The 27,940-nt window shown below is 36.0% G+C and overlaps 3 protein-coding genes across 4 annotated transcripts in view; 1 reads left to right on the top strand and 2 right to left on the bottom strand.

Moving 5' to 3' along the window:
- LOC142350540 (uncharacterized) overlaps positions 1-7,219 on the bottom strand; it is a 44,403-nt gene extending 37,184 nt beyond the window's left edge. Inside the window, exon 1 of the mRNA XM_075402388.1 lies at positions 5,770-7,219. Within this exon, the coding sequence (XP_075258503.1) occupies positions 5,770-7,215 (1,446 nt within the window). The 5' untranslated portion in view covers positions 7,216-7,219. The remainder of the gene's footprint in view (positions 1-5,769) is intronic.
- The window catches only part of LOC142350263 (uncharacterized), a 484,377-nt gene that overhangs the window by 278,348 nt on the left and 178,089 nt on the right, over positions 1-27,940 (top strand). The window lies entirely within an intron of this gene.
- On the bottom strand, positions 16,835-26,100 carry LOC142350368 (WD repeat-containing protein 76-like). Of its 2 annotated transcripts, XM_075402212.1 has the most exons (5): positions 25,043-26,100; positions 22,932-23,109; positions 21,744-21,812; positions 17,964-18,045; positions 16,835-17,333 (listed from the first exon to the last, which is right to left on the bottom strand). In XM_075402212.1, exons 1-5 carry the CDS (start codon positions 25,532-25,534, stop codon positions 17,012-17,014), a joined length of 1,143 nt encoding a protein of 380 aa, XP_075258327.1. In that variant the 5' UTR covers positions 25,535-26,100; the 3' UTR covers positions 16,835-17,011. The 2 variants fall into 2 exon arrangements, with proteins under 2 accessions (XP_075258327.1, XP_075258328.1); XM_075402213.1 differs by lacking the exon at positions 17,964-18,045 and having other exon boundaries at positions 17,101-17,333.

Genomic DNA, 27,940 nt, shown 5'->3' with positions numbered 1-27,940 from the left:
AGAGGAAGAAGAAGACGAAAGACGTATGAAACTTGAGCTGACCAAAGGAAGCTCAAGAGCATCTGGATCAGTGGCAGATGAGATAGAAAGTGTTGGATCAAAACGAAATCACAAATGAACAGCCGGGTGGGTGGAATCAGTGGCTCAACAGTCTGTCCCTCAACGGCCACTATCTCCAAATGTTGTTATCGACCCTCCAACGAATGTCACCAAGGACAGAGCTGACAAACGTTTCAGCACTTACCCGAAAACTACCCCGCTGTTCCAACCAGGCGAAAGACTTTTCTCAACGCAACTGGCTGAACCCAGCATTCCCAAGAAACCAGAAATCCGTAAACCAATCAGAGTAACGGACCCACCAGCACCGCCAATTCAGCAGCAGGGAACGTCAGCAGTTCAAGACAGAGACCGGAGTCAGAGTCCCATTAACAACCTTCGAAACAGGTCTGCCGAGAGCAGAAACAACAGGAGCACAAGGAATCACACCACTCCCCAAGTCATCTACCAACCAGTACCAAGCAGTTGGGATACAAATCAGACCTTGAAGCAGAAGCAGGGATAAGTTCAACAACGAGAAAACTTTCTCCGCAACTGAGAGGCAACCTGATTGTTTTCAAAGAGTGGCTTGCCAGAAACAAATTTCAAAGCCGTGATAAACCAAAGACTAGTACCTTCGCTTCAAACGCTGAAGATTCCAGCAAACCCAAGAATTTCGAATGTCCCTTCAAAGACGGACAGCACCCCATTTGGACATGTGAAAAACTCAAATCAATGAAAGTAAATGAACGACGAGAGCATGTCCAGAAGCTCCGACTGTGTTTCAATTGTTTGAAACCAGGTCACATGTCGAAGGACTGCAAAAGCAGGACATGCAGTGTACCCAGCTGTGGAAGGCGACACAACAGGCTTTTGCACAGCGACCTACCGAAGAACGAAACTAGAAAGAATGTCTCAGATGCAACAACAGCAGTAGCAACTAACATCACCCAAGGAGGACTCCCAGTGGTACGAATCAGGCTGACAAACCGAGACTTAAGCCTAAATGTACTAGCAATGTGTGATTCAGGATCCTCAATCTCATTTGTGGACAAATCAGTGGTGTCAAAACTCCAACTCCAAGGCCGAAAAGCATCTCTATCAGTAGCAGGGATCCATGCATCACAGGATGTAAAGTCTGAAATAGTGCCGATAGCTGTTTCAGCGCATGAGAACTCTCGACCATTGACAACAGTGCAATTCTATGTGCACGAGAAACTGAAGTTGGGTGACCAGATTGTGGAGCTGCAAGAGTTGAAAGACCGCTACCCACATTTGAGGAATTTGCCAGATCAGAGCTACAATCTAAACGATGTTCAAGTGATTCTTGGACAAGATTGTTTCGACATTAATCACCCTTTTGAATTAAGTCAGAAGACAAAGCTGCACCATGGGCAGTGAAATCAAAGATTGGCTGGGCCTTAAGTGGTCCGCTACCAGCGAAGCAGGCAGCAACTCTTGCCACAACAGCAACATCAATTGCAGATGATAAACTAGCAAACCAGTTGAGTAAGTGGTGGGATATCGAGTCCTACGCTTCAAACTGCGATGTCACCGGACATTCAAAGGAAGAGCAACGAGCAATCAAGACGTTGGAGCAAACCACCCGATTCAACGGTGAAAGATATGAAGTAGGACTTCTGTGGCGAGAGGACGAAGTGAGGTTATCGAACAACTTCTACTCTGCAATGGGGCAGCTCAAGTCCCTAGAACGACGCCTGCAGAAAGACGAAACACTAAAGAAGCGGTACCAAGAAACCATTGACAAGGATGTCAACGCTGGATACGTTCGGAAAGTAGATCAAGCTGAACTGAATGAAACCAGAGACAAACTGCAATGGTATTTACCACATCATCCCGTCATAAACCCGCACAAACCCGAAAAGTCAGAAGAGTGTGCAACGCAGCAGCAAAGTATCAAGGTGTAGCCCTAAATGACAAACTTCTACCTGGGCGAGACCTGCTGCAGAGTCTGATCGGAATTATTTTTCGCTTCCGAGAACACCAAATAGCTTTATCAGCCGACATAGAAGCAATGTTTCTGCAAGTTGCTGTCCCGAGCGATGACAGCCGATGTTTACGATTTCTCTGGCGAGAAGATCCGGAGCAGAGAATAGAAGTCTATGAGTACACAAGACACGCTTTTGGGGCGAAGAGCTCGCCGACTTGTGCAAATAACGATTTGCACCAAGTGGCGGAAGATAACGCGAAAGAAGACGAAAATCTTGTCAAAGCGGTTCAGCGAAACTTTTACATGGATGACTTCCTAAAGTCAGTCAGAACCCCTCACGAAGCAATCGAAATCTACCAGAAAGTCAGAGACATCCTCATCAAAGGTGGATTCAATTTGACGAAATGGATAACAAGTGACGATGAAGTCAAGCCACAGATCCCAGAGACAGACAGGTCAACGAATGTTGTGAAAACTTTCAAAGCAGAACCACAATTATCTTCAATCGTAGGACTCAACTGGAATGTGGACACAGATAGTCTCATAGTCTGTCGTGGAACTGAGCAAGAAGTTCCAGCAAAAATAACTCCTGAATTGTCCTATCCTTTGTCTCAGCAGTGTTCGACTCACTTGGGATATGTTCACCTTTCACGATAAGAATGCGGTTCCTACTCAAAAGCATTTGGGTATCAATGGGACAAGCATGGGACAAAGAGTTGTCAGCAGAACACTCAAAACTGTTCAGTGATTGGTGCTCTGAAATGAGAGACATAAGGACGATGTCAATAAATCGACCTTATTTTGAAAACGGTTGCACAAACCTGAGACTTCACATCTTTACAGATGCATCAGAGGAAGCAATGTGCATTGTGGCATATCTGCAAGATGAAGCAACGCTAAAACTGACATATGTAATAGGGAAATTCCGTGTGGCACCCATCAGACATATGACAATAACGAAGTTAGAACTTCAAGCCGCAGTCTACGGAGTTCGGCTCAGAAAGCAGATACTCAATGAACCTCCTGATGTCAAAATTGACAAAATCTTTCATTGGACCAACTCATCAACAGTGCTACAGTGGCTACAGGCAGCGCACAAGAAACACCAAGTGTTCGTTGCTAACAGAGCAGCGGATATACTGGAAAACTCATCGATGGATCAATGGAGACACGTCAAAGGTGTTGAAAACCCTGCCGACATCGGAACCCGAGGAATGTCCATCGAAGGCCTCAAGGAGTCCGTATGGCTAAACGGGCCGGCATGGCTCCAGGCAGAAGAAAAGTGGCCAAAGCCGTGGTGCCAAGAGAACGAACTCGAACCCGAGCAAGTTACGAGTACTGTCGCAACAGAAACTAAACTAGACCAAATATTTGACTGGAGACGATACAGTTCCTTCAACCGAATTAAAAACTTCAATGCCTACTGCATGAGTTTCAAGACGAAGCAGAAGATTACCCTCAAAGCAGACGAAATTCATCCAGCAGAGCAAATACTGTTTCGATTTGTTCAAAACGAAAGCTTCCCGAATGTTACAAAGTCGATAGGAAACAGCAAAGAAATCTCCAAAACATTAAACATTGCCAAATTGTCACCCTTCGTAGAGGAAGATGGAACAATTAGAGTGAAGGGCCGACTGAAGCATTCAAACCTTGACTACAATGCAAAACATACAATATTGTTAACAGCAAAACATCCAGTTGTACAACTTCTGTTGGAAAGAGCGCATCGAGACAACCTACATGAGGGCACAGAATACGTTAGAAACATGCTTCAACAAGAATACTGGATCATCGGGCTGAGAAATGCATTAAGAAAAATCAAGTCAAGATGTATCAAATGCAGACACAGGAACGCCAATCCAATTCACCCACCGATGGCAGATCTACCCCCGAGTACGACTTGATGGACATGTGTTCCCATTCACTCATACCGGAGTCGACTACTTCGGACCCTTCGAAGTCAAGTTCGTACGACGTACCCTGAAGAGATGGTGCTGCCTCTTCACTTGCCTGACAACGAGAGCAGTACACATCGAAGTCGCACAGTCATTGGACACCGACTCATGTCTAGCTGCAGTGACAAGATTCATGGCAAGACGTGGCTACCCGAATACCATCATCAGCGACAACGGAACAAACTTCGTTGGAGCAGCCAATGAGTTGAAAGCATTCATGAACGAGTGGGACAAAGATAAGATTGAGAGTGACTTAGCACAGAAAAAGATTGTTTGGAAATTCAATCCTCCCGGAGCTCCTCACTTTGGTGGAATCTGGGAAAGACTGGTTCAAAGTTGCAAGAAGGTCATGATTGCAATCTTGGACAAAAGAAGCCTCAGCGACGAGGTACTCAGCACAACAATGTGTCTTGTAGAGCAGACTCTCAACGCAAGACCCCTGACAGCAGTAAAGGACGACCCTGAAGATTTGACAGCGCTCACACCTAATCATTTCTTGCTAGGACGAGAGAACGCGAATGCACCATTCATGTCATCCAGTAAACGCTAAGACGACCTGAGAAAGTCTTTCAAAACTGCTCAAGCATATGCCGACATGATGTGGAAAAGTTGGACTCGCGAATATCTTCCACAATGAAACCAGAGATCGAAGTGGTCAAAAGAACATGTGCGAAACCTTAAAGACGGCGAGTTAGTTTGGCTAGTAGATGACTCTGTGAAACGCTGTGAGTACAAACTTGGACGAATCATTGAGATCTTCACTGGCAACGACGGAGTTGTGAGATCAGCGAGAGTCAAAATGGCACATGGAGAGCTAAACTGACCAGTCGTGAAGTTAGCGCCAGTATTCTACGATGGTGTTTCCGAGATCGAAAACAGGGCCGGCGATGTTGGCGCCGCTTCAAATGAGCTACAAAAGCCATCAGACAGCAAGAAATAACTTTTGAAACTGGAAAAACTTGAAATTTGTCAAAACTCAAAAATGGTCAAAACTCAAAAATTTTACAAGTTGGGACCGAAAATTTGTCCAACCCCCCCATTTTGGGAAGGCAAAACCCGAGCAACCCGAGGTTATGGCAGACGGTTAGCGTTACCTCTAAGCTACCCATGGACCCAACGAACGTTAATGCATCAGACCCACAAGTGTGGCTATTATCACTTATATGGTGCAAAATTGGCATTTTTCCATATTTTGTTATTTATTATTATTTTCTTAAGTTGTTTATTTTATGATACCTTAGATGACCATTAAAGGTGAAATACCGTATATTCGAGGCATTCACAGCCGCGTAATAACCATCTGTGCTTATGTCAACAAAAGTAAATATTGCAGTAATTTGACATTTACTATGTAAACAATGACCTAAATCATTTTCTTGATTAACCAATCAGAAACAAGTAGCGATGATGTTATAATTTATAAATATTTGATTATTTACTTTAAACCAATTGTTTGATTAGTGAAACCGTATTGTATTTAGAACCATTAGAAACTGTTACCAAGAGCAGTTGGCTCTCAGATAGACTAAAATTTGATTCTTTAACAACTTTAGTCTTTTTGTTAAGTTTTGCTAGATCTTAAGATCTTGCGAGTTCTAAGTTATTTGAGCTCACTTGACGAGAAGTTTTCTTTCAGAATACCTGAACACCTGAAAATTCTTCGAAAAAAAAGAATAAAAAACGCTCTTATAAAATCTTAGCATTATAAGGAAACCATCAGAAATACACGAGCAAAATTGTAAAATTAACAAACATCAATATCAGAATAAACATTAACGTTTCATGTAGGGCAAATTGCCTAACTATTTTTTCAAAATTCGAACAAACCGATGATTTTGAAAATTCGTCGCCGTCCAGAAACGACAATTCGCCTGTTTTAGTAGCAAGGGCCATCAGAATTTTGTTGCTTCCGGGATGAAAATCCAAATCATTTAACGATTTGCTGCCTAGTTTATGCAAACTATCAGCTCCGAATTGAAATGTGGTGTTTTTCAATTCTGCGAGCTTTTCCACAATCTGTTCAACTTGACAACTTGAAGTATCGTTTATCTTTCTAGACTCAGACGTAATATTTTCTGTCCTCGTTCTAAACTCATCGAAGTTATAACTTAGATTGATCGTTGATAAATTTCCACTCGAAAAAACAGAGCGCCGTCCATTGTTGAAGAGCGACGGTAAATGTTCTTTTTTCAGTCGACCCGATTCTCGTCTGGGTTCGGGCTCCCGGGGTTTAAAAACTCTCGGTATTTTTTGAGGTTTCGGTGCTAAAACCGACGATTCCGCTGTAAGGTTTATATCTTCTAAAAATCTTTGATTTTCACCGATATTTTTCAATCGCATTTGCTCAAAAATTGATATAGTTTGTTTCGGTTTGGCGCAATATTTAGTCTTTCGCGTAACCGATCTAGTTTTTGCCAAGGAATAATTCGCATTGTAAATTTCAATTGGGATCTCAGCGGCTTCGGAACTCTGATCAGCTCGAACTCCGTTTGAAATTGAACTCGAACAATTTTTGTCACTTCCAGTGCCAATTTTTTCGACTAAAATATTTGGACTAGAGTCTGTTATTGACGAAGAAATTGATTGGTTTTGGGTTTCACCATTTTCAATGCAATCATTAACATTATCAATTACAGAGGAACAAATTGCTGCAATTGAGTTGCTTTCAGCTGTTATTGAGTTTTGCGCATTTTCTATTTCATCAATCGTCCCAGAAAAAGATTTATCTCGCAACTTTTCAGCTCCAAAATTTGCATTGGTTGCTGCAACTAACACTGAATTGGAACCAAAACAATCAGATTCTCTGTTTTCTGTTTCTTCAGTTCGTTCACCCGGTACGTCAAAGTTCTCTGAAGTTTCTGTATCGCTATCGGTCAAATCGATGACCGAATCGGTTTTGATAAATGTATTGGATAAACTCGTTTCCGGATTACATCGAGTCAATTCAACTAAAGGATTCGAGTGATTTAACAAACTGCGGGTCACGGCGGGTTCTTTCGACCACACACTTTCACGCGACGCTGGATTACTTTCAGAAAAGATGTCCTCTTTCGGCCTTCCAAAAACGTTCTTTGTAACAGCTCTTGTTTCGAAATGGCCTCCATTAAACCCACCAATAGCGTCACTGGAAAAGTTATCATTTCGCTTCACTCTCATAAACAGGTCTAAATACATTTTGTAGGATACTTCCGCACTTAAACTTTTCCATTCGGCGAAAGTCAGCATTAAGGGATCACCCGCGAATACGACCGAAGGGGAGGTCTGTGACGTCATGATAACTTCTGAAAAAACAAAAATGAAATGTTTTCAGAGTTTCCTGTTTTGTAGTTGCTTTCTTTGATGACAGAACGTTGCAAAATGAACTGCCACAAGCAAATTGAAGGACTTTCATATGTTGTTAAGAAAGCCAACAAAAAACTTAAGTTTCGATTGATAAATAGTACGGCTTCAAAGCTACGAGGTGACTGCTTAAAAAACTCATAGAACGTTAATACGTTTAAAGTCGGAAATTTCCACTGTATTTTTTATCGGAATATTTATCATTATTGTCCTCTGTATAATAAAAACCAGTACCCAAAAATGTAATTTTTCAATAATCACAGAACCAGTTCTCAGGTTTGCAGTCAACATATATTAATACAAGAAAAGAGGGCAAAATCCTCAAAGTCGCGAATTGGTTATGCGGAAAATTTCCGGCGTCAGAGAACCGCACAGGGTCAAAATAAGCCATATGATCGAAAAAACCATCAAAACGCTTCAAGACATCAATCTAACGAAAGTTTCAACAAAAGGAGAACTCATAATGGGATAATTTTACAAAGGAAGAACCACCTGTGTCGACTATTATTTTCCAAATAAAACAGCTTTTCAAGGAAACGAAAGAGCAATCAATCGCAAACGAAACTTAACTTGAGGAAACACAGACAAGGAAAAGTAGAAAAATTGATGCAAGCAAATGCGCGACTGGACATGATCTTAATGATAATCTCAAGAACTCAATATTAGAAATTAAAAGTGAAATCATATTTATAATATATAAATGGAGTTTTTTTTCTATTTTAAACTACCGATGAACTCTAAAGAAAGCGAAGAAAATTTTTCTTTCTATTTTAAATGTTTGCATTACAAATCGGAGAAACAATTCGAGGTTAAAAATTTTCTCTTATTCAAAAGCCCGCATTTTTGAATATCATTTAGCTCACACTTGTTGATTCTGTTGCTTGGTAATCTCATGATTCAATCAATTTTGGATCGAATGGAGAACGTACGTTAAGAATTTAATCAAACATCTGTTAGGAACGGCGCAGTGGTGAAAGCGATCGTCAATTTATCCAGCAGTCAAATGCAATCTATAATTACCTGAGAAAGATGGACCGGAAGTTTTCTCCAAAAAGTTTTGGAAGTTTTTCACTTTTACGGAAAAACTTGCCTGTAATTATTTGAAGTTAAAATATACAAAAGACGTCTATGAAATTTCCATTAAATGGGGCTGCTAATCACTATGAGATTGGTTGGAAATCTCTAGTGTCACAGTGAATTTAACTCGAGAAAAAGCCAAAAAAAGAGAGGAAAACAATTTTTTTGTGTTTCCTCAAGTAGTTATTTTCCTCCTGTTGTATCCTAATGGCACCTAAAGAACCAATTCAACAAATCGACTGTGAAGCTTAACAACCAAAATACTGAGAGAGGGTTACAAGGTATATCGTGAAATTCTGCAGATATTTACATGAAAAACCATTGTATTCTACTCTTCCAAAAAACTTTTCCTAATTGAGGCTTTTATTTCTTAAAGGCAAATATATTCTGTTGACTGCTTCACACTTTCTGTTCACTGAAAAAGTCAAAAAGTCAGTCAACTGGAATCTTGCAGAAAGAAATTAGAAAGTTAATTCAGAAAACAGCGTTACAGTTTTTCTCAGAACTCCATGTTTATCTGTTTTCGTCTCATGTATCTAACACTTGGCCAAATCTTTAAATTTACAAAATTCAAACAAACTAGGTGATGTGGATTTTAGGCTTAGCGTAAGTCCCCAGAGAAATTGAAATACTAAATTACAATTTACAAATATTTTATTTAAACTTCCTCTTTCTTAAATAATAAATTTAAAATAATGTTCCTATACTGCATCCGTTTAATCAAATACTTTAATATATAGAAGTCCTATCTTCCACAGAATATAGCTATTTCAAGAAGCCAGAGGAGCCAACAAAAACATAAACAAAATATTTTCTTTCTTGCCTTTTACTCGTTCTCTTCTAGAAAAATTGTTTTGAAATTTTTTTCTATAGTTTTCCTGTATATCAAGAGTGGAAAAATTTCACTTGAAATCATTTTGGGCAAAAGTCGACTTTAATCAACTACAAGGTACAATGATTTTGGAAAAATAGATTAGAGCTCAAAAAAGGTTTTTCCTTTTAAAAACGTTTGACGTCTTTTATTTTTTTGGTTTCCACGAGTGATGAAATTTTCCTGTATCAGTTATATCGGAAACCCAATGAAGTAAAAAAAACTTAAAAATTTTTAAAGTAACCAAGAGAGGGAGACAGAAATGTAAAAGAAATGTTTCTAATTTTTCTTTCTTGAATATTTGTTTTTTTTTTAAAACATTACAATTAAGCTTTCATTCTCCTCACCCCAATGACCCCTTTTCTTCCTGTTTTCTTTAGAATTTTGTAAAGATCTTTTAAGATCTTTTTTGACAACCTTTAAAAATTTGTATAGTTTTTATAAAAAAGTTTTTTAAAATCAGAATTAGCATCTAAGGGCTACAAAATATTGTCTCTTTTTTGAAATCATGAGTAAACAACTGACAAATTGAATAAAGAGAAAACTCCACCTCACATCAATATTCTCCATTTTGATTTTAAAAAAGAAGATGGAACGCTAAAATAACATTCTCTAAATGTTTTAGAAGATTTGCAAAAGATATTGACTGCTTGGATAGAAGTGCTTAACATTGGAATTATTGGTAATCACTAGATACTGCACACAGCCTAGGTAATGCAGAAAAACAAAGCAGAGCGAAAATCCAATTATCTACAAGCCTGCGACAAATAACTCGAGAAGTAGACAAGAAGACAGGCAAACTTTTTTTCCGGAATCCAAATGAGCAAAAATATGACCGCAAACAGTCGAAGTCATGACACTCCTTGTAAGAAAGTGCCAATGTATCCGCAGTCAATGGTCATTAACAACAAGCGCCATAAAAGCGTTAGCTAGAGAAATCTGAAACTCTTTATGAGTCCTAGAGCAAAACCGATAGAAAGCTCGCAGAATTGTGATGCTGGGCAGTGCAAAAAAATAACAAACAACTAAAAAATATCAATTAAATCAAAGAAGAGCATCATCAAAGTAACGATAGGAAATCCAACAGAAAACTTTTTGCGACCTGAGGGAAAGTAAATGACAATTGTTTAGCGAGAAAAATGCCATTCAATGTTGTTAGCGAACATATGAAAAACAGCAAACTGTCAAAATGTTTGTGCACTGAAAATGAGAACTATATAATTTTTATGGTAACGCATCCAAAGTCAATAACGACAATTCAAAACTTAACAGTCAACGAAAATAGTTTATGCTAGAAAACAATTAGAGAAAAAACTAATTTTAAAAAATAATTGCGCACGTGAAACAAAGAACAAAAGTTGGGGACAAATATGAAAAACTGGGCTAAAATGACGTTATATTAAAGAATTAAAAACTTTCTCAGTAAACGCTTCAAAAAATGGCAACTCGCCGAAATCTACAACACATTAGCGTTGCAACAGCAATGGACTTGCAGGAAAGGTAAAAAACTCTTCGAAAAACAATGCATCTCACTTCATTACAATTGTGTTTCGACTTCATAATGCTGCAAAATCTGGTGTCTGTGATGTGATTTTTTGCGTTTACGACAGTTATGAATGGGGTTTCAAAAAGCTATAGTTGTAAAAAAAATTCTATTTCGAAAAAAAACAGTCGCAACCTTTCATGAGGAAATTCTCTTATCTTCACAGAATTTGTTAACTTTCTAATTTTGTCGGGGAAACAGAGACGTTCTAAAATGAAATTCCATTAAATTTCCGTTAAAAAGAAAAAAAAATGATTTCAGAAATTCTTCCAAACAGTTGCAAATCGATTGGAAAAATTAAGAGTTTATTCCAAAAAAACGATTAGTTGATAATTCGAAATTTCTATATGGAATACAAATTTAGCAGTCGCAACCTTTCATGAGGAATTTCTCGTATCATCTTAGAATTTGTTAACTTTCTGATTTTGTCGGGCGAATAGAAACGTTCTATAATGAAATTCCATTGAATTTCCGTTAAAAAACTACGAATCAATTAGAAAAATTAAGAGTTTATCTCAAAATAAAAACGATTAGTTGATCTTAAAAACAGTTAAACAGAAGAAAGAATTAACTGCTCGAATAATTATTTCAACATCTTTTTTACTCAAATTTTAAGCGTCCAAAATTCTGGGAGTTATACAATTATTTAATTAGTTCTAAACAGCCGTAAATGAACGAAACATCTCTGCGGCTTTTAAAAATCTCTCACACATTTCTACACAATATAGTTTACTTAATTCACATTTTCTTTCTGCTCAAGTTTTTTGTTTGCAAAAAAACTTTCAAAACCTTCAGTGCAAATGTTATATATTTTTTTCATTCTTGCCTAATACAATCCAAGAATCTTAATAGCTTTTACATTTCATACAGGCTATTTTTGAACTATGAATCACAAGTTTATTCAATGTCTTCAACTCCAATATAAATCAACAGACACCAAAATACCTTTGAAACAAAGAAACAAAAACTCGAATGATTCCGAAGAGATGAGAAAAGCAATCCGCCTCCTATGCAACACGTATTATTTATACAACTTTATAACATCTGCAAAATTTTGTATAATTACACCCCGTTTGCCAGCTATTATAGTTCCAGCATTTTTCAAGCATATATACACTTTTTTGTAGTTCAACAGGTTTCTAATTTATACAAAACAATTTATAAAACATGGAAGAAAAAGTTGAACCGGATGTAAAACTTGATCAAAAACCATTTTGCGTGTCAATTATGACACACTAATTAATTCAACCGAAAAGCTTAGTAGAACTATTATAACTTTTTGAATTAAAAGATAAAGAAACTTCTTGACAAACAAATTTTGTAAAAAAAATATGCAGGCAATTACGCTAACTCTGAAATTCAAAACCTGGATACTCTGCGCTAAACTTGAACTTCAATTGATTGAAATTTCTCAGAAATTACCAAATACTTCCAAGAGAAAAAGGAATTTTTTTCGGTGTTTCTGTTTCAGTTCCACATTCTATTCAAAGTGTTTGGTGGTTCAGATAAATTTCAAATTTAAGCTCTTCGTCGGTCCCCATTTGAAAATTTTTTTTAAAAACTAGAGAAAAACGACAATTTCAGGAAAAAAACTTTGTTGTACTTCAACTTCCATCATTCAGATTTAAATTGAATCTCATACTCGCATGAGTCAAATTATCTTTTTTAATTGGAAATTCTATAGGAGTGGAGTATGTTTTCACTGAAAAAATTAAAACTATAAATGAGAGAATTTTTTTCTAAATTGTTGCCAAATACTAAAAATCAAGTCCCTAAGTTATCTACGGGTTTGCTAACATCGGCTAAATTTATATCAAAATGAAATATTCATTTTCTTTATATTAAAGAAAATTGTAATCAAGGTTGCTCTATAAAAAATGCTTGTTGAGTTTTGCAAAACTGATCATCAAAACAGCTTTTCCTCTCCAAAAAAGTTGTTGTTGAGGCATGTTGAGACATTCTGTGCTAAGCATATTCGCGCACAGCACCAGGCATCTTGTTTTAATTTGTACCAATTCATTTCAATTTATCTCTCTTCTTGCTCGCAAAACCATTGGATTTAAAATCGATTGAAAAATGATCGATAAATGTAATCTTTTATCATACATTTTTTAAAAAAGTAAGCCAAACAAAAATTGACAAAGCAAGAATGTAAAAGCAAGTTCAACGTTTCATACTTGAATCAAGATAAGGAAGGATTGTAACTAAGTTTTTTGTATCCTTTTCAAAAATAAACGATAAAAAGATATAATGCAGCCTTCACAGTGACCAGGTCAAGTTAATCAAGTTGATTACTTCGAATAAACCAAAACTGTCTCTCAATACTACTTTCAGACTCACTTACTTTAGACAACACTCTAAAGATTGGGATATAAGGAATGAATAGAAATAGATTAAACTTCACCAGGCTTCACTGACATGTAGAATACATTTTAAAACACTCAAATGCACATTTTAAAACGCCGAAAGTCTGCAGTGCCAGAAGTTAAAATGCCAGAAGTTGCTACTTGGCCAGAAGTTGACTTCAGTTGACTTTCGTCACTTTAAAACGTGCACGAATCGTGTTTTAAGCATGGTTACGTGACTCTGACGAAGTCACTTCGAAATTCTGACATAATATCTCGAACAGCTTCCCGGTTCTCGAAAAACGCCAGAAGTTCTCAGTGACTTCAAGCAGAGTCACGCAACCATTACGTCTATCTTCTAAATGTTGCATCTTGAAAGCCATTTTTAATACAGCTGATCACAATTTGACATAAAATTATCACCAAAGTTTATAACACGCCTCCATATTGAATACATCCGGATGAATATTAGAACCACACATTGACAGTGCCACATCCAGACGCTCCGGCCAAGAAATTGAGTTCTGGGTGGAAAACGGGAATGTGGCACGGGCGACCGGTTTTCCACACCGGTTCGACAACGCCTAGATTCGAAGAGCTGCATTGTTCATCTCCAGGGTTGAGTTCCAGACCTGAATCCTGACCATATTTAAAATTAGAACCAGAATTTGCAGAATTCTTGTCAACATCCACTCCACTCGAATTTATTGTTGATATCACTTTTAGTTCGTTAAGGGCGCTGCTTTTACGTTGAACGACAGAGAAAAAATTTTCATTTCTAGGCAGCCATGACGCTTTGTAGGGGTCTATTTCCTTTTCCCAATGAGCCAAAGATGTTTTCATGGACTCGTTTGTGAATAAACTCGAGTTCAATCGATTGATCGAAGTCTTGTATCATTTATGAGTCATCGAGTAAAAATAGTATGGTTCTATGAACATAAGGCCCCAAGGAAAAAATGAGGCCCATAACTCAAAAACAATACAACTTTAAATAGATTTAATGTTATTTTTGTGAAATTTGTTAATCACTGAATCCATTTGGTTGGTTAGGGTTAAAAACGGCTATTGTGTTTTGCACACTCTTAAGATTTAAGCAGTACAAAGATTCTTTTTGCAGATATCATTGAACTTTAGGCGAATTTCAAGTTCCTTTTGAAAATTTTAAAAGATTTTTGGCAGTTTTTGTTCTTATTGTATCTGGTTTTGTTTTATGTGTCATTCAAGTTTTCTATTATTCGGGAAGTTAACTGTTTTGTAGCGCTTGACAAAAAAATTGTTTTGGTTAGATGCTTAATCATGAGTCGCCTAGATTACTGCAATTCGATCCTTAACGGACTTGGCATGAAAAAATTGTCCATTCTCCAAAAAGTCCCAAATCGGGCATGTAGATTTGTTTACCGGCTACATCCTTGGTGCTCTGTATCAATTCACCTTCATGACCTTCACTGGCTGCCAATTTATATGAAAATTCGTTTTAAAATACTTCTGTTTGTCTACAAAAGCCTTTTTCACAAAGATCTGATTCCAGACTATTTAGACGTGTTTGAAAAACAATCAAAAATGGAGTGGTATAGGTTGTACCCAAAAGGTCGTCAAAACTCGGACGAGATGCTTTTGATTACCAAGGTGCTGTCTTGTGGAACAAACTCCCCAAGTGGATCAGAGAACAGAATGGAGTTAATCAGTTCAAATTAGCTTTAAAAACATTTTTTTTCCGTGAACATTTTTACTCCTAATACGAAACAGTACACTTCTGAGTCTGAAGAAAGAAGTGTATAAACAAACGATGATGATGATGATGAAGACATTATATTCAAAAACTAAAAAAAAAGACGAAACTAAGTAGAAACTGAGTTCTTGTAATCAAATATTTTTGACAACTCTTTCTTGTCTGTGTTTGGACCTCGGGAATACTTGCTAATTTTTTGATTTCAAGAATAAAAAATTAGGGCTAAAACTTAGAAAATAAAAAATTTTGCTGACTAGGCAAGTTTAACTAAGAAATTTTGTGAAATGAATGTTTTTCTTCTGTGCCTATTTGGTTCCAAAAAGTCAAAAAAAGATGACGATGGAACACGGGTATCCCGTTTGATTCCTTGAGTCGTGTGCCTTCTAAACAAGCCGTTGACAAAGCAACCCTAAGATATTCACGTAATATATTTTTTATTTTGTCCCAATTTTTATTCTGTGATTACACTATTTTGCTTACACTGAGCAAAGAAAAAATTTATTGCTGATCACTCTTCAGTCATGTGTAGAGGAGGAGGAGGAGGAGGAGGAGGAGAAGGAGCAGTCATGTGTAAATATTTTAGCAGCTATTGATATCTAATTCTTTCGCAAAAGCGCTCTTTAAAACTCTCATTTCGTGTCTTTACCAGTCTAATATTCAATTTTCATTTTCAAACATGATCATTGCGTAGAAGTTGGACTCGTATGAATTTGACTCCTCGACGTGAATTCCAAAAATAGTCTAGTCAGGTGTTTGAACTTTAATGCAAAAGGTGTACCAGTAGATTTTAAGTAAAATGGTTCTCGCGCATTCATTTCGATGACTTTGCTATCGAAACGGAATAAAAGATTATATATCGAGTGGTTGGGTTGCCATTGACTTCTTGAAACAACAATTTTGATCGATTAAACGTCTGGCGTGGTGAATTTTCTGAGAGACCTGTGATATAATATGGACCAGTGACTTTTGATGTTTTAGGTGGCCAAAATCGAGAGGTTTTGTTTTTGCATTTTCTGCGAAAATGACAAATTCGTCCCCACTTGACTCTGTTGCAGTTCGCTAAAGCTTTGTGTAATTAAGACATTAATGTTTAATTTTTGTTGAGTTCCATGAAATGCTGAAAGCCAGAATGATTATATAATTATATGAGTTACTGAGTAAAAAACAATACTGGAAACTTGCAGAACTGTTAGGGGGTAGTTTCTATCAAATTAGGCAGAGAAAAATAAACAATTTTGACAAAGCAACCTTTTTTTCTCTGCAAATGCACAAAAGAACATGACAACCCGGAAAATTCTGACAACTTGATCAAAAAGATTGCATTGTAATTTTTTTTCAGTTTTGAAAAAAAAAAACAAAATTGATTACACACGCGATTAATTTAAGATGTTTTTGATATGACAACCAAAAAATAAAAGTGCCTCTGAATGACTTTCAGACAAATTGCAAAACAATTCTAGGGAAAGTAAATGTACATGGTAAAGACTGGATGGGACCATCATACTGACGCGCTCTTGAAGAATATTTATTAATGCAACCAAGTGCTATCAAAAAATGATATCAATAATCGTATCGTAACATACGTACGTTTTCTCATCTACTTTGCGACTTTTATCAAAACTGCGACTTGAAAAGCAAGTCACCACAAAAAGGCCAGATCTCAGCATAAATCACTCATCGGTGTTAAAAAACAATGTTTTTTGGACAGTCTACAATTCTAGATCTAGGAAAACTAAACTTCCTTATGGGTGATCACAATGAAACCACTCAAAAACAGGACCTCTCAATTTTCAATTATCTTATTTGCTGAAAACAAAACAGTCTTCGAAATGAAAAATTGAGAAACAATTTGTTGCAGCATTTTAACTAATACTCAAAGAATGCAACCCAATTTGCAGAACAAGACATAGCATTATAAGCACGAAGTGAAAATTTTCTAACTTTTTAATTGACACTCTAATTTTACTGTTCGGTGTATAAATGTAACTTAACTGTTTAAGTCTTGCCTCGGGACTATAAATCCAAGAGGAGCTATTTTTATCCAAAATTCAAGATCTGGCTATACCACTAATTAGTGCAAAAAATGCGTTAATTTCTTCAGATTGGATACTAAAAATTAAAAAGTTATGTCCACAGGAGGAAAGGCAGCAACTACCAAAAATCAACTAAAAATCGCAACCGGTAAAAGAATAGCTTCCATTATATCTATTATCGTCCTCGATCTTGTCGGCAACTTTTAATTTCAAATCCGGCTGTGTATTTTCCAGGAAAAGTTTCGCCGTACTGAAAATTCGCACATTGCCATCCATGCAGGCGGCCAAAAGCTTTTCCCCTGTCATGAAACTGAATTTTCCGGAACGAGGAGAAGATCCTTCAAGTTTTAAAAAAGATCCACTTCTATCTGATAAATAACGAAGATCCCAGACTCGCATAGAATGGTTGTCACCTGTGGAGAGATACGGCTTTTTTGGATGTGAAGACACATACCTAAACGTCAAGAGTCATAATTCTGAGAATGCGCTCATTGACGAAAATTATTGGATCTTTTCCGTTTGTTCTGAAAGCTCGTGAAAAAAAAAACGTTCTCCAAGAAAATAAGATTCCAGCTCGTAATTGTTTGTATCTTTTGCATTAAATTAATCTCAAAATGCTACGCTTCACGCCACTAGCACTTGCCAATAATACGAAGTAAAAAACATACTTTTTAATGTAAAAATATAATTGTAATCATAACCGACTAGCGGTGGGTGAAATGTTCTCAAACGACTGGCGAGCGGTAGGCTTCATCAGTAGTTAACTGCGGCTTAGGGAGGCCAGGTTTAGCTTAATTGAGGGGGGTAGAAGGTGTGGGGCTGGGGTGGGGTGAGCATGAGGGGAGAGAGAAAGGGGAGCCGTAAATAGAACTTTTCTAATCCAAAAACACATGATAGATATTCAATCTTTGAGCATTTATATCACCTGTCTTAATATACAGAAGGTATATCATGCTACCTCTCGGCATGACAGTACAATCAGTAACTTTATCTGTATCTCTTCCGCTTGTGCTTTTATTTTATCAGGAATCACCTAAAACTCTGCGAGAAAAAGAAGTTTTACAAAAATATAATCAAAAATTACCTGACAGGAAAGTAGTCTCCATGCATAACCGTCAGTGTTTGAATGCCCATACGCTGTCTTGGATCAAAAATTAATGCCCTGCCTAACCGATCGGATCTTCTGATTTCCACTATACTTTTTAAAATCAGACCCGAAGCTTGTTTTAAGTGTCTAAACGAACAAAATCTCCGCCTATCGATCGAATTATAATTTCCAAATATGCATGAAAAATGATATGTTCAACTCTCAATTGCATACTTGTGTATTGTCAAAAATAACTTGTTGAATTGTACGAGCCGAAAACAGTTAAATCTGGCTGCTAATTTGTACTTTTTGCTTATTGTTCCGACCCCCACTTTGGTGGGGAGGGAGGAACTATATACTCAACTGGGTTTTTTTTTGTTCAGTCAATTTTGGCCGATCGATATATTCATCGTAGAGAATTGTGAGTGGTATCATTAAAAAGCCCGTCCAGTGTAGAATACGGAATTAAAAAGACTTTTTCGATTTTCGATTCTTACAGGCAGTTATCGAGGTTTAAGGTTTGCGAACATTCGACTGTTTTTGTTCACATTTTCAGTAAATTTTGCTATTTTTGCTAAAATTTGGCACAATTTCGCTAAAATAATTCAAAATAAGTTAAAACCTGTAACGGCAGAGTGTTGTTGTTACAGTTAGAGATAGAAGAACGTTGCTCAATTGTTGATTAAAGTTTTTTTGGCTGAAATTTTTGATAAAATTTTCAAAATTCAAACTGTTATCATCAAAAATGGCACAAAATATGCTTTTTGGGTCCACTTTGTTGAAGTTTGCCTGACTTAGTGACCTAGAAACCCTAACACAGACTCCCTAATCTCAAAAAGAGCGCTAGTTGCAATTAGGTGTTGTATGAAAGTCTTCTGGAATTAAAACTTTGCCGTTTTTTGCAGATTTAACTCGATAATTATACAAAAAGCATCATTGTTTTTTTTTAATTATTGAAGAATTCCACTCAACAAGTGGTCTAATTCGCAAACACTTGGTCAGTTTGCTGGACGCGCAACAAAATCAGGGAGAGGTTAGATAATATCATGGATTCTTAGAATCAGAGACTTTTTGGTTTTTACTTTGATGCTGCCTTTTTGCAAACTATTTTGCTTTTTTAATGTTAATTACTTATGTTAATATTTTTTATTCACGGCTCCGTTAATGACAGTTCCAATTTACTTAAAATTTGAGGCCAACTGTAGATACAGTTTGTTTTCAGAGAACCAAAGTGTTTTTATGGCTTTGAGGAAGAGTTTTAGTAAAATTTAACTGAATTCTTTTGTCTTTTGCCTTCAATTGTTATTCTTTTGGCAGTCTGATTTTTATGTGTAACCACTCTAAGATCTAAATTTCATCCTCAAAAGGTGCAAGTGAACTTTTTCCATTCATTTGGTTGTTACCTAATGTCTCTAATGTTATTGAATGTAATTGTTTTAAGGAAAATTCTGTCATTTTTTGAACTTTTCCTTTTTTCAGATTATTTTAGTCTATATTTTGTTTATACTCAGTAAGTACAGGTCAACCATTCCTCCCTAAAGAACACAAACTAATTTTGTGGCCGATTACTTTAACAGAAGGTTTTCTTGCTTTTGGTACAACGAGATTTCATACAAAACTTTCTGATTTTTTGCATAATTGCCCGTTTTTGCTGTTGTTTTAATTCCTTTGTAAATTGTCACATTATTTAACAATCTAACTATAAAACCTTCACAACATTTGAAACTGAACATATTTTTTGTTTTCCTAACATATGGTTTGAAGGGCTGTAACACCGTTCTCTTGCAGAAATTGGTAGAGTTTTTGCCCTTTATTTGTTGTTAATTTTTGTTGTCATATGCCAAATATTGTGTAACTAAAGGTATCAGTGGCCAACTATAGATTAAAAAAATGAACTTAATAACTGATATAAGTAAATAGATGGTTGTTTTGACTTTCGAATTAACAAAAAAGAGTAATAGCATTCTTCAACTTTTTCTTGTGGTTTGCGTTTTTTTCGTATTTTACAATGTTGTATCATTTTCGTAAATTAGCCTCATTATTTAGAGCTCTTTTTAAAGTTTTGTCGAATCAAACAAAAATTTTGCTGTTGTTTAATTGTTTTAAATGATGTCTTCAGGGCTTAGACGATTTGTTTCAGAAGACTTTTGTGAAGTTTAGATCAGTTTTTGTGGTTCTTTTTGTTGTCATTTTGTGATAGTCGTTTTACAACAAGACGTTAAGATGATCAAAAGAGAGGCAAATGGACATGTTATATTTTCGCTGTTAATGCCTTATAAATTTAATGGCTTCAAAACTGTGGTTTCGTAAAGTTGTTTGTGAAACAAATTATTATTATGATTTAGTCTCATTAATAACAGCCGCAATTAGTTTTCGGAGTAGTTGCAAGACAAACTGTCTACTCTTTTAGTCGAAAGTTTTTGTTGGCTATGAATTTTGTAAATATTTGTTTTTAATAAAAAAAGAGATAGATTTTCGAGATCTGCCAATTTTATTTCTGTTAAATTGTAGCTAAGCATCTCTTTATAAAATTCACATCATTTATCTATTAAAATACAAAATGCTCTTCATAGCGGTTTTATTTTCCTCAAATAGTCTTTCTTCTTGGAACAACCAGTTTTTACAAAACCAATTTTCGTGATTTTTGGATATTTGCAACTTTCTTGTAGGTTTTTGTTTTCTTTTCACAGTATCACAATAATGGGCGCCATTTGATTTTCAAATGTTGTCAAATGTAAAAATGCAAACGACAGTTTTTATTTTATTAGTAATCAGCTTAATATTTAGTTGATTGGGTGGCATCGTTTTCGTGCATAATTTTTTGTGCAAATTTTTCGTTTCTGCGTGTATTTGTCGTTCTTTTTGTAGTCGTATGACATGTCCTGGATAATGAAAGGCCTCAGTCGCTCTCTATTGAGGTGTAAAAGACTCTCTCAATGATTTCATTTGATGCGTAATGTTTCTTATCAGTTCGAATTTAATTCTTTTTTAAAAAAAGCAATATTATAATAAACTTTGCCCCTTTTGCTCATTTCTAGTCGACTTGTTGCCAAGTAGCATTGAGGAAAAGTCCCATATTTTGTTCCAAAAAAGTACCGGCTAATCTTCTTAGAATAAATTTTATCTGATGCCATTTTGATTTGGTTATAAGTGGTTCTCAAAAAAAGGAGTTTTGGTCGTAATTATTATTTGTAACTATTTGATTTTTATTGCCGTCTTTTCTGGTAGCCATATTATGGTAGCCACAGGTCTCATAGGCCCTCTAGAGTAGATTGTTTGATTCTTTTAGTAGTTTGTTGAACGATATGTTGATATGTTAATTTTTTTATCTCTTCCTCATTTGGTAGACAATTAAGTAAAAATTTTAGATCAGCGGGGTCGGAACTTATTGTGCGAACGCACATTACCGAGCCTCCTTGTCTGTACTTTCAGACTCAAACACTTTAATACCTTTTTGTGATTTATATTCCATCGTTTCAAATCATAGAATTTTCTTAGTGCCTTATTTGCTGTTTTAAACGCCATCTTCGTTCAAAAAGTGTTTAACATATGACGTTAGGTCCGTGATCGTGCGCAACCTTCTTAATTTAGAACTATAATTTGCATATTCAACAGAAAAAGTTTCTAATGCACGAAAAAGTTATCTTGCAAGAAAGAACGATTATTCTGCAAGATGAACGTAAGATGTACTCAATTCACTAAGGTGCTAAAGCACCCGCACCATCAAAATAGTAGAATTAAGGGCTAATTACAAAGAAAAGAAGACCCGTCAACAACCTTTAGGGGCTCCCAGACAAATTGATCTTCCGTTTTGCAAAAAGTCGAAAGAATGATATCTGCCAATTGCTGTCCACGAGATATGATATCCATTCATTTTATCCCTATTAAAATTTAGCCTATATTACCCAATTTAGCATACTCAACTGCCCGAAAAATAGGTTAAATTTGAAGTTGGTCAAAGACCCAAATATTTCAAAGAGTACATGACAATTAAATGTTAAAACTAAAAAATAATAAGAGCCCAGATCTTTTCTTCATTAACATCTAGTTGATTGTACGATATGACAAACAAGATCAGTTTGCAATACAACGTCACATTAAAATTCAAAACTCAGTCAAAATTTTAACCAAAGCATGTCTAAATATATCTTTTTTTAAGAATTGACAAGAAAATTACCTTTATAACGAGACTGTTAAATTTAACAAGTCAGATATAATACATACATTCTATTTCTCAAGTAGAATTTTAAATCAAAATTAAGAGTTCCGTATTCTACCAAACAAAAAAGTAACTTCTGAATTAGCTGACGTTTCTTTCAAATGGTAGAATTCTTAATTGCTGGAGTAGATGCTGTTTTAACAATCTTTTAAATTCCATTTGACATATCAAATTCATAATAGGCGAACAGACAAAACAGTGCCGGACAAAATAGTCCCGAATAGCAAAATATTCCCAGACAAAACAGTCCGTAACAAAATAGTCCCAACTAAACTTACATAGTTAAACACATACACACCAATTAACAAAGGAGCCACATAAATTATTCATATAGTTGTATTTCATTGAACAAATATTAAGCTGATTACAACTTAGTTTTAGCCAAACTATTTATTTTGAAACAAGTTTTTGGTTTTGTCCTCGTTCATATCAATTAAAAATTAACATTCAGAAAATTAACTCATAGATTATGTTTGTTAATTGTTTGTAGATTATCTTTTATAATTTTTTCGATATTTATTCGGGACTATTTTGTCTGGGACTGTTTTGTCTGCTTTTATTGGACTATTTTGTCTGGGAATATTTTGTCTGCTTTTATTGGACTATTTTATCTGGGAAAATTTTGTCTGCTTTTATTGGACTATTTTGTCTGGAATATTTTTCAATTTGGGACTATTTTATCTGGGACTGCTTTGTCCAGACACGGCATAATAGTGAAGAAAATTAAATGGATGGATATATGAAACCATTTAGGGTGCGAGTTGGTTCCTGGCTCATGATCACGCGGAAATCAAATTTGACCAAGTCAACACACTTCAGAGTTCCGTCGCATTCCAATGTCAACAACTGTGAATGGTCTCGCGGAGAGAATCTAAGACATGAAATTCCGTGAAGATGCAAATCGAACTTAAAAGTTTCCAAATTCTGTAAATAAACAGACAATAAACTGGATTAGTGAACATCTTAGTTTTCTAAAAATCTGTCTTATAATTTAAAATTAATTCAACTAAAACAGACAAAACTTATTCAGTCGAGCGAAGACTTCGTAATTTTACAATTGGTGAAACGGTAACAGAAGATTCCGGATCTCCCTATTCTGTTCACGTTGTTAGCAGGTATTTGTACAGCAACTCTAAATTAATTTGTTCTTTCATTGAAAAAAGTGCATTTTATGACTGAAACTGTGACTTGCATTTTGCTAATTATCATTTTGCATTTTGATGTTTTCTGGTTGTCACACAGTTTAGTGGGTGCATATTATTTGCATCCCCCCAGACGCAAGTGCCAAATTTTTACATAATTTACTATGTAATGGCACGTGCTGTAAATGGGGGTGCATAACGTTCTGGGGGCACAAACGGAAACGACCCATCATTTTATCATGTAAAAACAATTCACAGAAAATCGTGAATGCTATTGTCATTTAGTGGTCATCCACTGATTACAATCCGGATTATTTTTGGATTTAGAATTCCACGACCAGACCAAAACTAGCCTTGCTATTACTCTTCGCAAATTATGAACATGCAATGGTTCCCTGTTTAATGGATACAGATAATGACAAAAAAGTTATATCAAAGAAAAACGATGCTGTTTATAATTATCGAGGTTTAGCTAAAACAGGCAAAATTTCCATCCCAGAAAACTTTCAAAGAGAGCAGAGGTAAATTAGCCATCTCTTGAGTTGAGGCAAATTGTGTCAGCAATTTCTAGGTGTGCATTTGCGGCAAATTTAAGCAAAGCTGACCCAAAAAAGCTTACTTCTTGCACTTTTCGATGAAAACAGGCTGATTTTTAAAAAAAAATAAGTAGCAAAAATTTGAGCCAAGAATTAGAAAAATTTCATCGATAATCTTCTATCTTTACAAAACAAACCAACGACGACACTTTTCAAAACAATGTTAACATATTTTAGCAAAGCTGACAAAAAGATAGTCAACAATTCCGGAAAATGTAAATAAATACAACGGAAATCCGTCTATTATTCAAAAAACTTTAAACCTCGTTAACTCCCTTAAAAAAAACGAAATTAAAAAAATGTTTTTAATTCCATATTCTACACTGGACGAGCTTTCTAATGATACCTTTCGCAGCTCTCTACAATCAACATGTCGATCGACCAAAAATGACTGAACAAAAAAACCGTTTGAGTATATAGTTCCTCCCCCACTAAAGTGGGTAGGAACCTAACCGATTAACGACTCGCGAATTGCTCTCAAACGACCGGACAGCGGTTGGCTTCGGTAGTAGCCAACTGGGGCCTGGGGAGGCTAGCATTAGAGGGGGTGGATGAGGGAGTGCTGGGGGAGGGTTGACTGAGGGGGTCAAATTTCTAAGATTCAGAACCGCCCTTCACACCATGAAATTTTTTCCTCAAAACAGTTTTGGTGACTTGCACACTTAGAGACTAGAAAAGCGTAAGGCTCTAAGAGATCTGCTCAGATACTTAATGCCCTCCGGGCGCTACCAGTTCATCCCTTTATTCAGGACAAAAAGTCAAAAAGGGGCAGACTGAAAATCGGCCAAGCCAAAGTCGCATAAAAAAGACCACAGTACTATTATAATTGCTACAAACTTTGTTTGAGAGCAATTAATAAAAAACACAATTATTTTTTCAAAGCCAGGAAGTCGAATGACTTTTTCAAAAAAAGATTCGCATTTAAGCAATCCAAATCGTTATTCGAAAATCTGCCAAAATCAATTATTTTAACATTGAATAAAAACAAAATACTGGTGATTTAATTTGATGCATAATAAACCACTCTCAATGCCCTTCAGACAATTGTCAATTTTTACACACAAAAAAATCAGTTTTTTAAAGAAAAATATATTGAATATCTCATCACTAATCCAATGCCTCTTTGTCTCTGTCGATGTTCAGAAATGCCAGAGAGCCATAATAACCTGCAACTGCCAGCATCACATTGCTGGTTCCGGGGTGTATATCTATATCCATAATTTGTTCTTTGGAAAAACACTTTCCAGCTTTTCTATATTCTAAGGAGTAAAGTTTCCTTAACGCATCTCGATTTGCTAAAATCTCTCTCCCAGTCATCCGAGCTTCACTTACTGTATTAAGCGCGCATTCTGTAAACTGGTCAAAATTGTGACTCACGATTATAGAATCCAAGCTCCCTTCAGATATTACAGATTGCGGGGCATTGGCAAACAGGGAGGGTAAATTTTCCTTCTTCAGACGGCCTGACTCGCGTCTAGGCCCCGAGCCGTAGTCAACTTTCTTGTAAACTTTGACAACTTTAGGTGGTTTTGGAGCTAAAAGCGACGAATCCGAATTCAGTTCGATGTCTTGTAGAAATTGTTTATTTTCTTCCATATTTCTCAACCTCATTTGTTCAAAAAGCGACACACTTTTCGGTTTGGCAAAATATTTCACGCGTTTCTTATTAACAGCAACACATGTTTTACTAGAATTGACACTGGTTCCGTCTAAAATTTCAGGTTGGACAGTTTTGGTCGACAATTCTAAATGAAACTCATTACCACTTGACGCAAAACGTGCATTCGCTATATTTTCTTTGTTTTCAGCATCGTTTTCGTCGCATAAATCAATCAACTTATAAATGGTGGAGTTGCTTGTTTGATTTTCAGCTTTAAAAGGAGAACGATTTTGAACGCATCTCTTTTCCTCAAAATCTTTGTGCAAAATTGCAAAGTCAGAATCAAATTTTGCTTTTGCACCTGTTTCACGAGATTCAACTCCGTTTCAAATTCAAATCATACACATCATTTTCCTCTGTCAAGTCAACCAGGTCAATTTCTTGACCAGAGTTTGGACAGTTGAATGCTTTCTGGTTTGTCACTGTTTCAAATGCCTTTTTTTCACTTTCAGTGTTGGCTTGAATCGAAAACCACTTTCTCTTTCCGGCTCTAAAACAGTGCTCAGAGCCCATTGTCACGACTGAAAATTTTTCATTACAATTGACACCTTTTTTCATAAAAGACAATTGTTATCAAACAATAAAGATGAAAAGACCGATCGCATTGTTTAAAAAGTCGTAAAAAAGTTGCGATTGCTGTCAGAGAATTAGGCCAGACCCTAGTTAGGCACTTTTTACAGTCTTGAGGATAATAGAGCTATGGGTACTTTTTTGGCGCGCAAAGTAGACTTACCTAAATCTATCTGACTAACCGACTAGGAAAACACTGAAGACAAACTTCAATTATTACGAATTTTTTTTTTTACTCTAACGCAACTAGAATCATTTGGAGAAGTTTGGACTATTCTCTTACTACACAAAAACAACTCTTCCAGACTTCAGGTGAGTCCTATACTCTAACCGCGTCTAAATTTAAAATCAAGAAAAATTTTGTTTGATTAGATCAAGAAAATGGAAAAAATCGTTGACACGGTCTGCGATTGTCTTTATAAAACCTTTACATAGAGACCTGAAAAAACTATCTGATACTACGAGTTTTCGATGTACAAATAAAACACTGATATTGAAAAAAACTACAAAGAAGCCCGAGGAAAACCAAAGGCAAATTAAACGAGAATGCAAACGAAGTGACGATGGAAGCAGAAAACAACGCATATAATTCTCGTCTTCAGGGCAGAAAAACATTTCAAAGAAGTTATTTATTCTGCCGAGTAACTATGTACCAAAAAACTGCAGATATTTAGGACTTACCATCGATTCCAATTTGAGATTCCGTGCTCAAATAAAAAAGAGTTCCTGTAAAATGGCTGCAACCTTTAGGTGAACACACTTATACGGCAACAGGTACCTTTCAAAGCTAAGTTATAGTTGTTGAGGTCATAATCTCAATTAATTTTGCTGCAGTTTCTCTCCTCAAACTCAATTGCAGGTCAAAATAACCGTTCGAACCGAAAATAAACTGCTGAATTAAAACTTTAAAAATGCGAACGAGAGAAACAAAAACAGCGCATATTGTCATGATAAATTATGGGCGGAGCCACTAAAATGAGTTTCAGATTTTAAAAAGAAAATTTGCCAGCGAAACCAACTAACTGGAAAGTTTCATTCAAAAGGAAACTTTTCAGCTTAAACTATCCAACTAAACAGTTAATAATACTGGAACCAAACAGAAAGTACTTTAAAAAATACAAAAAATAGAAAAAACTTCCGACTGAAAAAAGTTGGATGAAACTCTGGCGATATTAAAAATCGGCAAAAGTAGCACATACTAAACAAATGCTCACTAATACAGAGGAAACAAACATTTGAAGCTTAAATAGTTTTCAAACACGGTAGCCAAGCAAACCTTTAACTTTGAAGAAGAAGAAGAATTTATTTCTCTGATACAAAATAATAATACTAGCAACACAAAGTCTAATATATATTTAGCACAGAGGGGACAGCAAACGGAACCAATTAGTTCACTTGAAGCTGCCCTAATCCAATAACATTGTATTACAGAAAATGAATAATTATCAACTAAGTCCATTTAAGTATCCCAATCTCACCAAAGCAAGTAAAAAAAACGAAACATTAAAAAAAAGAGTAACTTAAAAAAAATTGAAATTGTTTTGCATTTTAGCTACCTGACTGATGTAGAGCATACTGAGAGGCTTTGAAGTGATGCATGATTTGTTTGAGGGAAGGGGTACGTTACATTGATCAAGGTTAGGTTCTGACACCCAAGTGTCAAGATTCCAAAACCCAAGATCTATGTAACGTTGACAGACTTCCTCCCCCTGCAACGAACAACCCGCACCACTTTTGTGGCCAGGAATTCTTAAAAGTTCGTTAGGAGGACGTCTGACTGCTCTATT

The sequence above is a fragment of the Convolutriloba macropyga genome, chromosome 12 (genome assembly GCF_964194025.1).
Source record: "Convolutriloba macropyga chromosome 12, txConMacr16.3, whole genome shotgun sequence".
NCBI lineage: Eukaryota > Metazoa > Xenacoelomorpha > Acoela > Convolutidae > Convolutriloba > Convolutriloba macropyga.
This window is presented reverse-complemented; position numbering and strand designations above follow the sequence as displayed.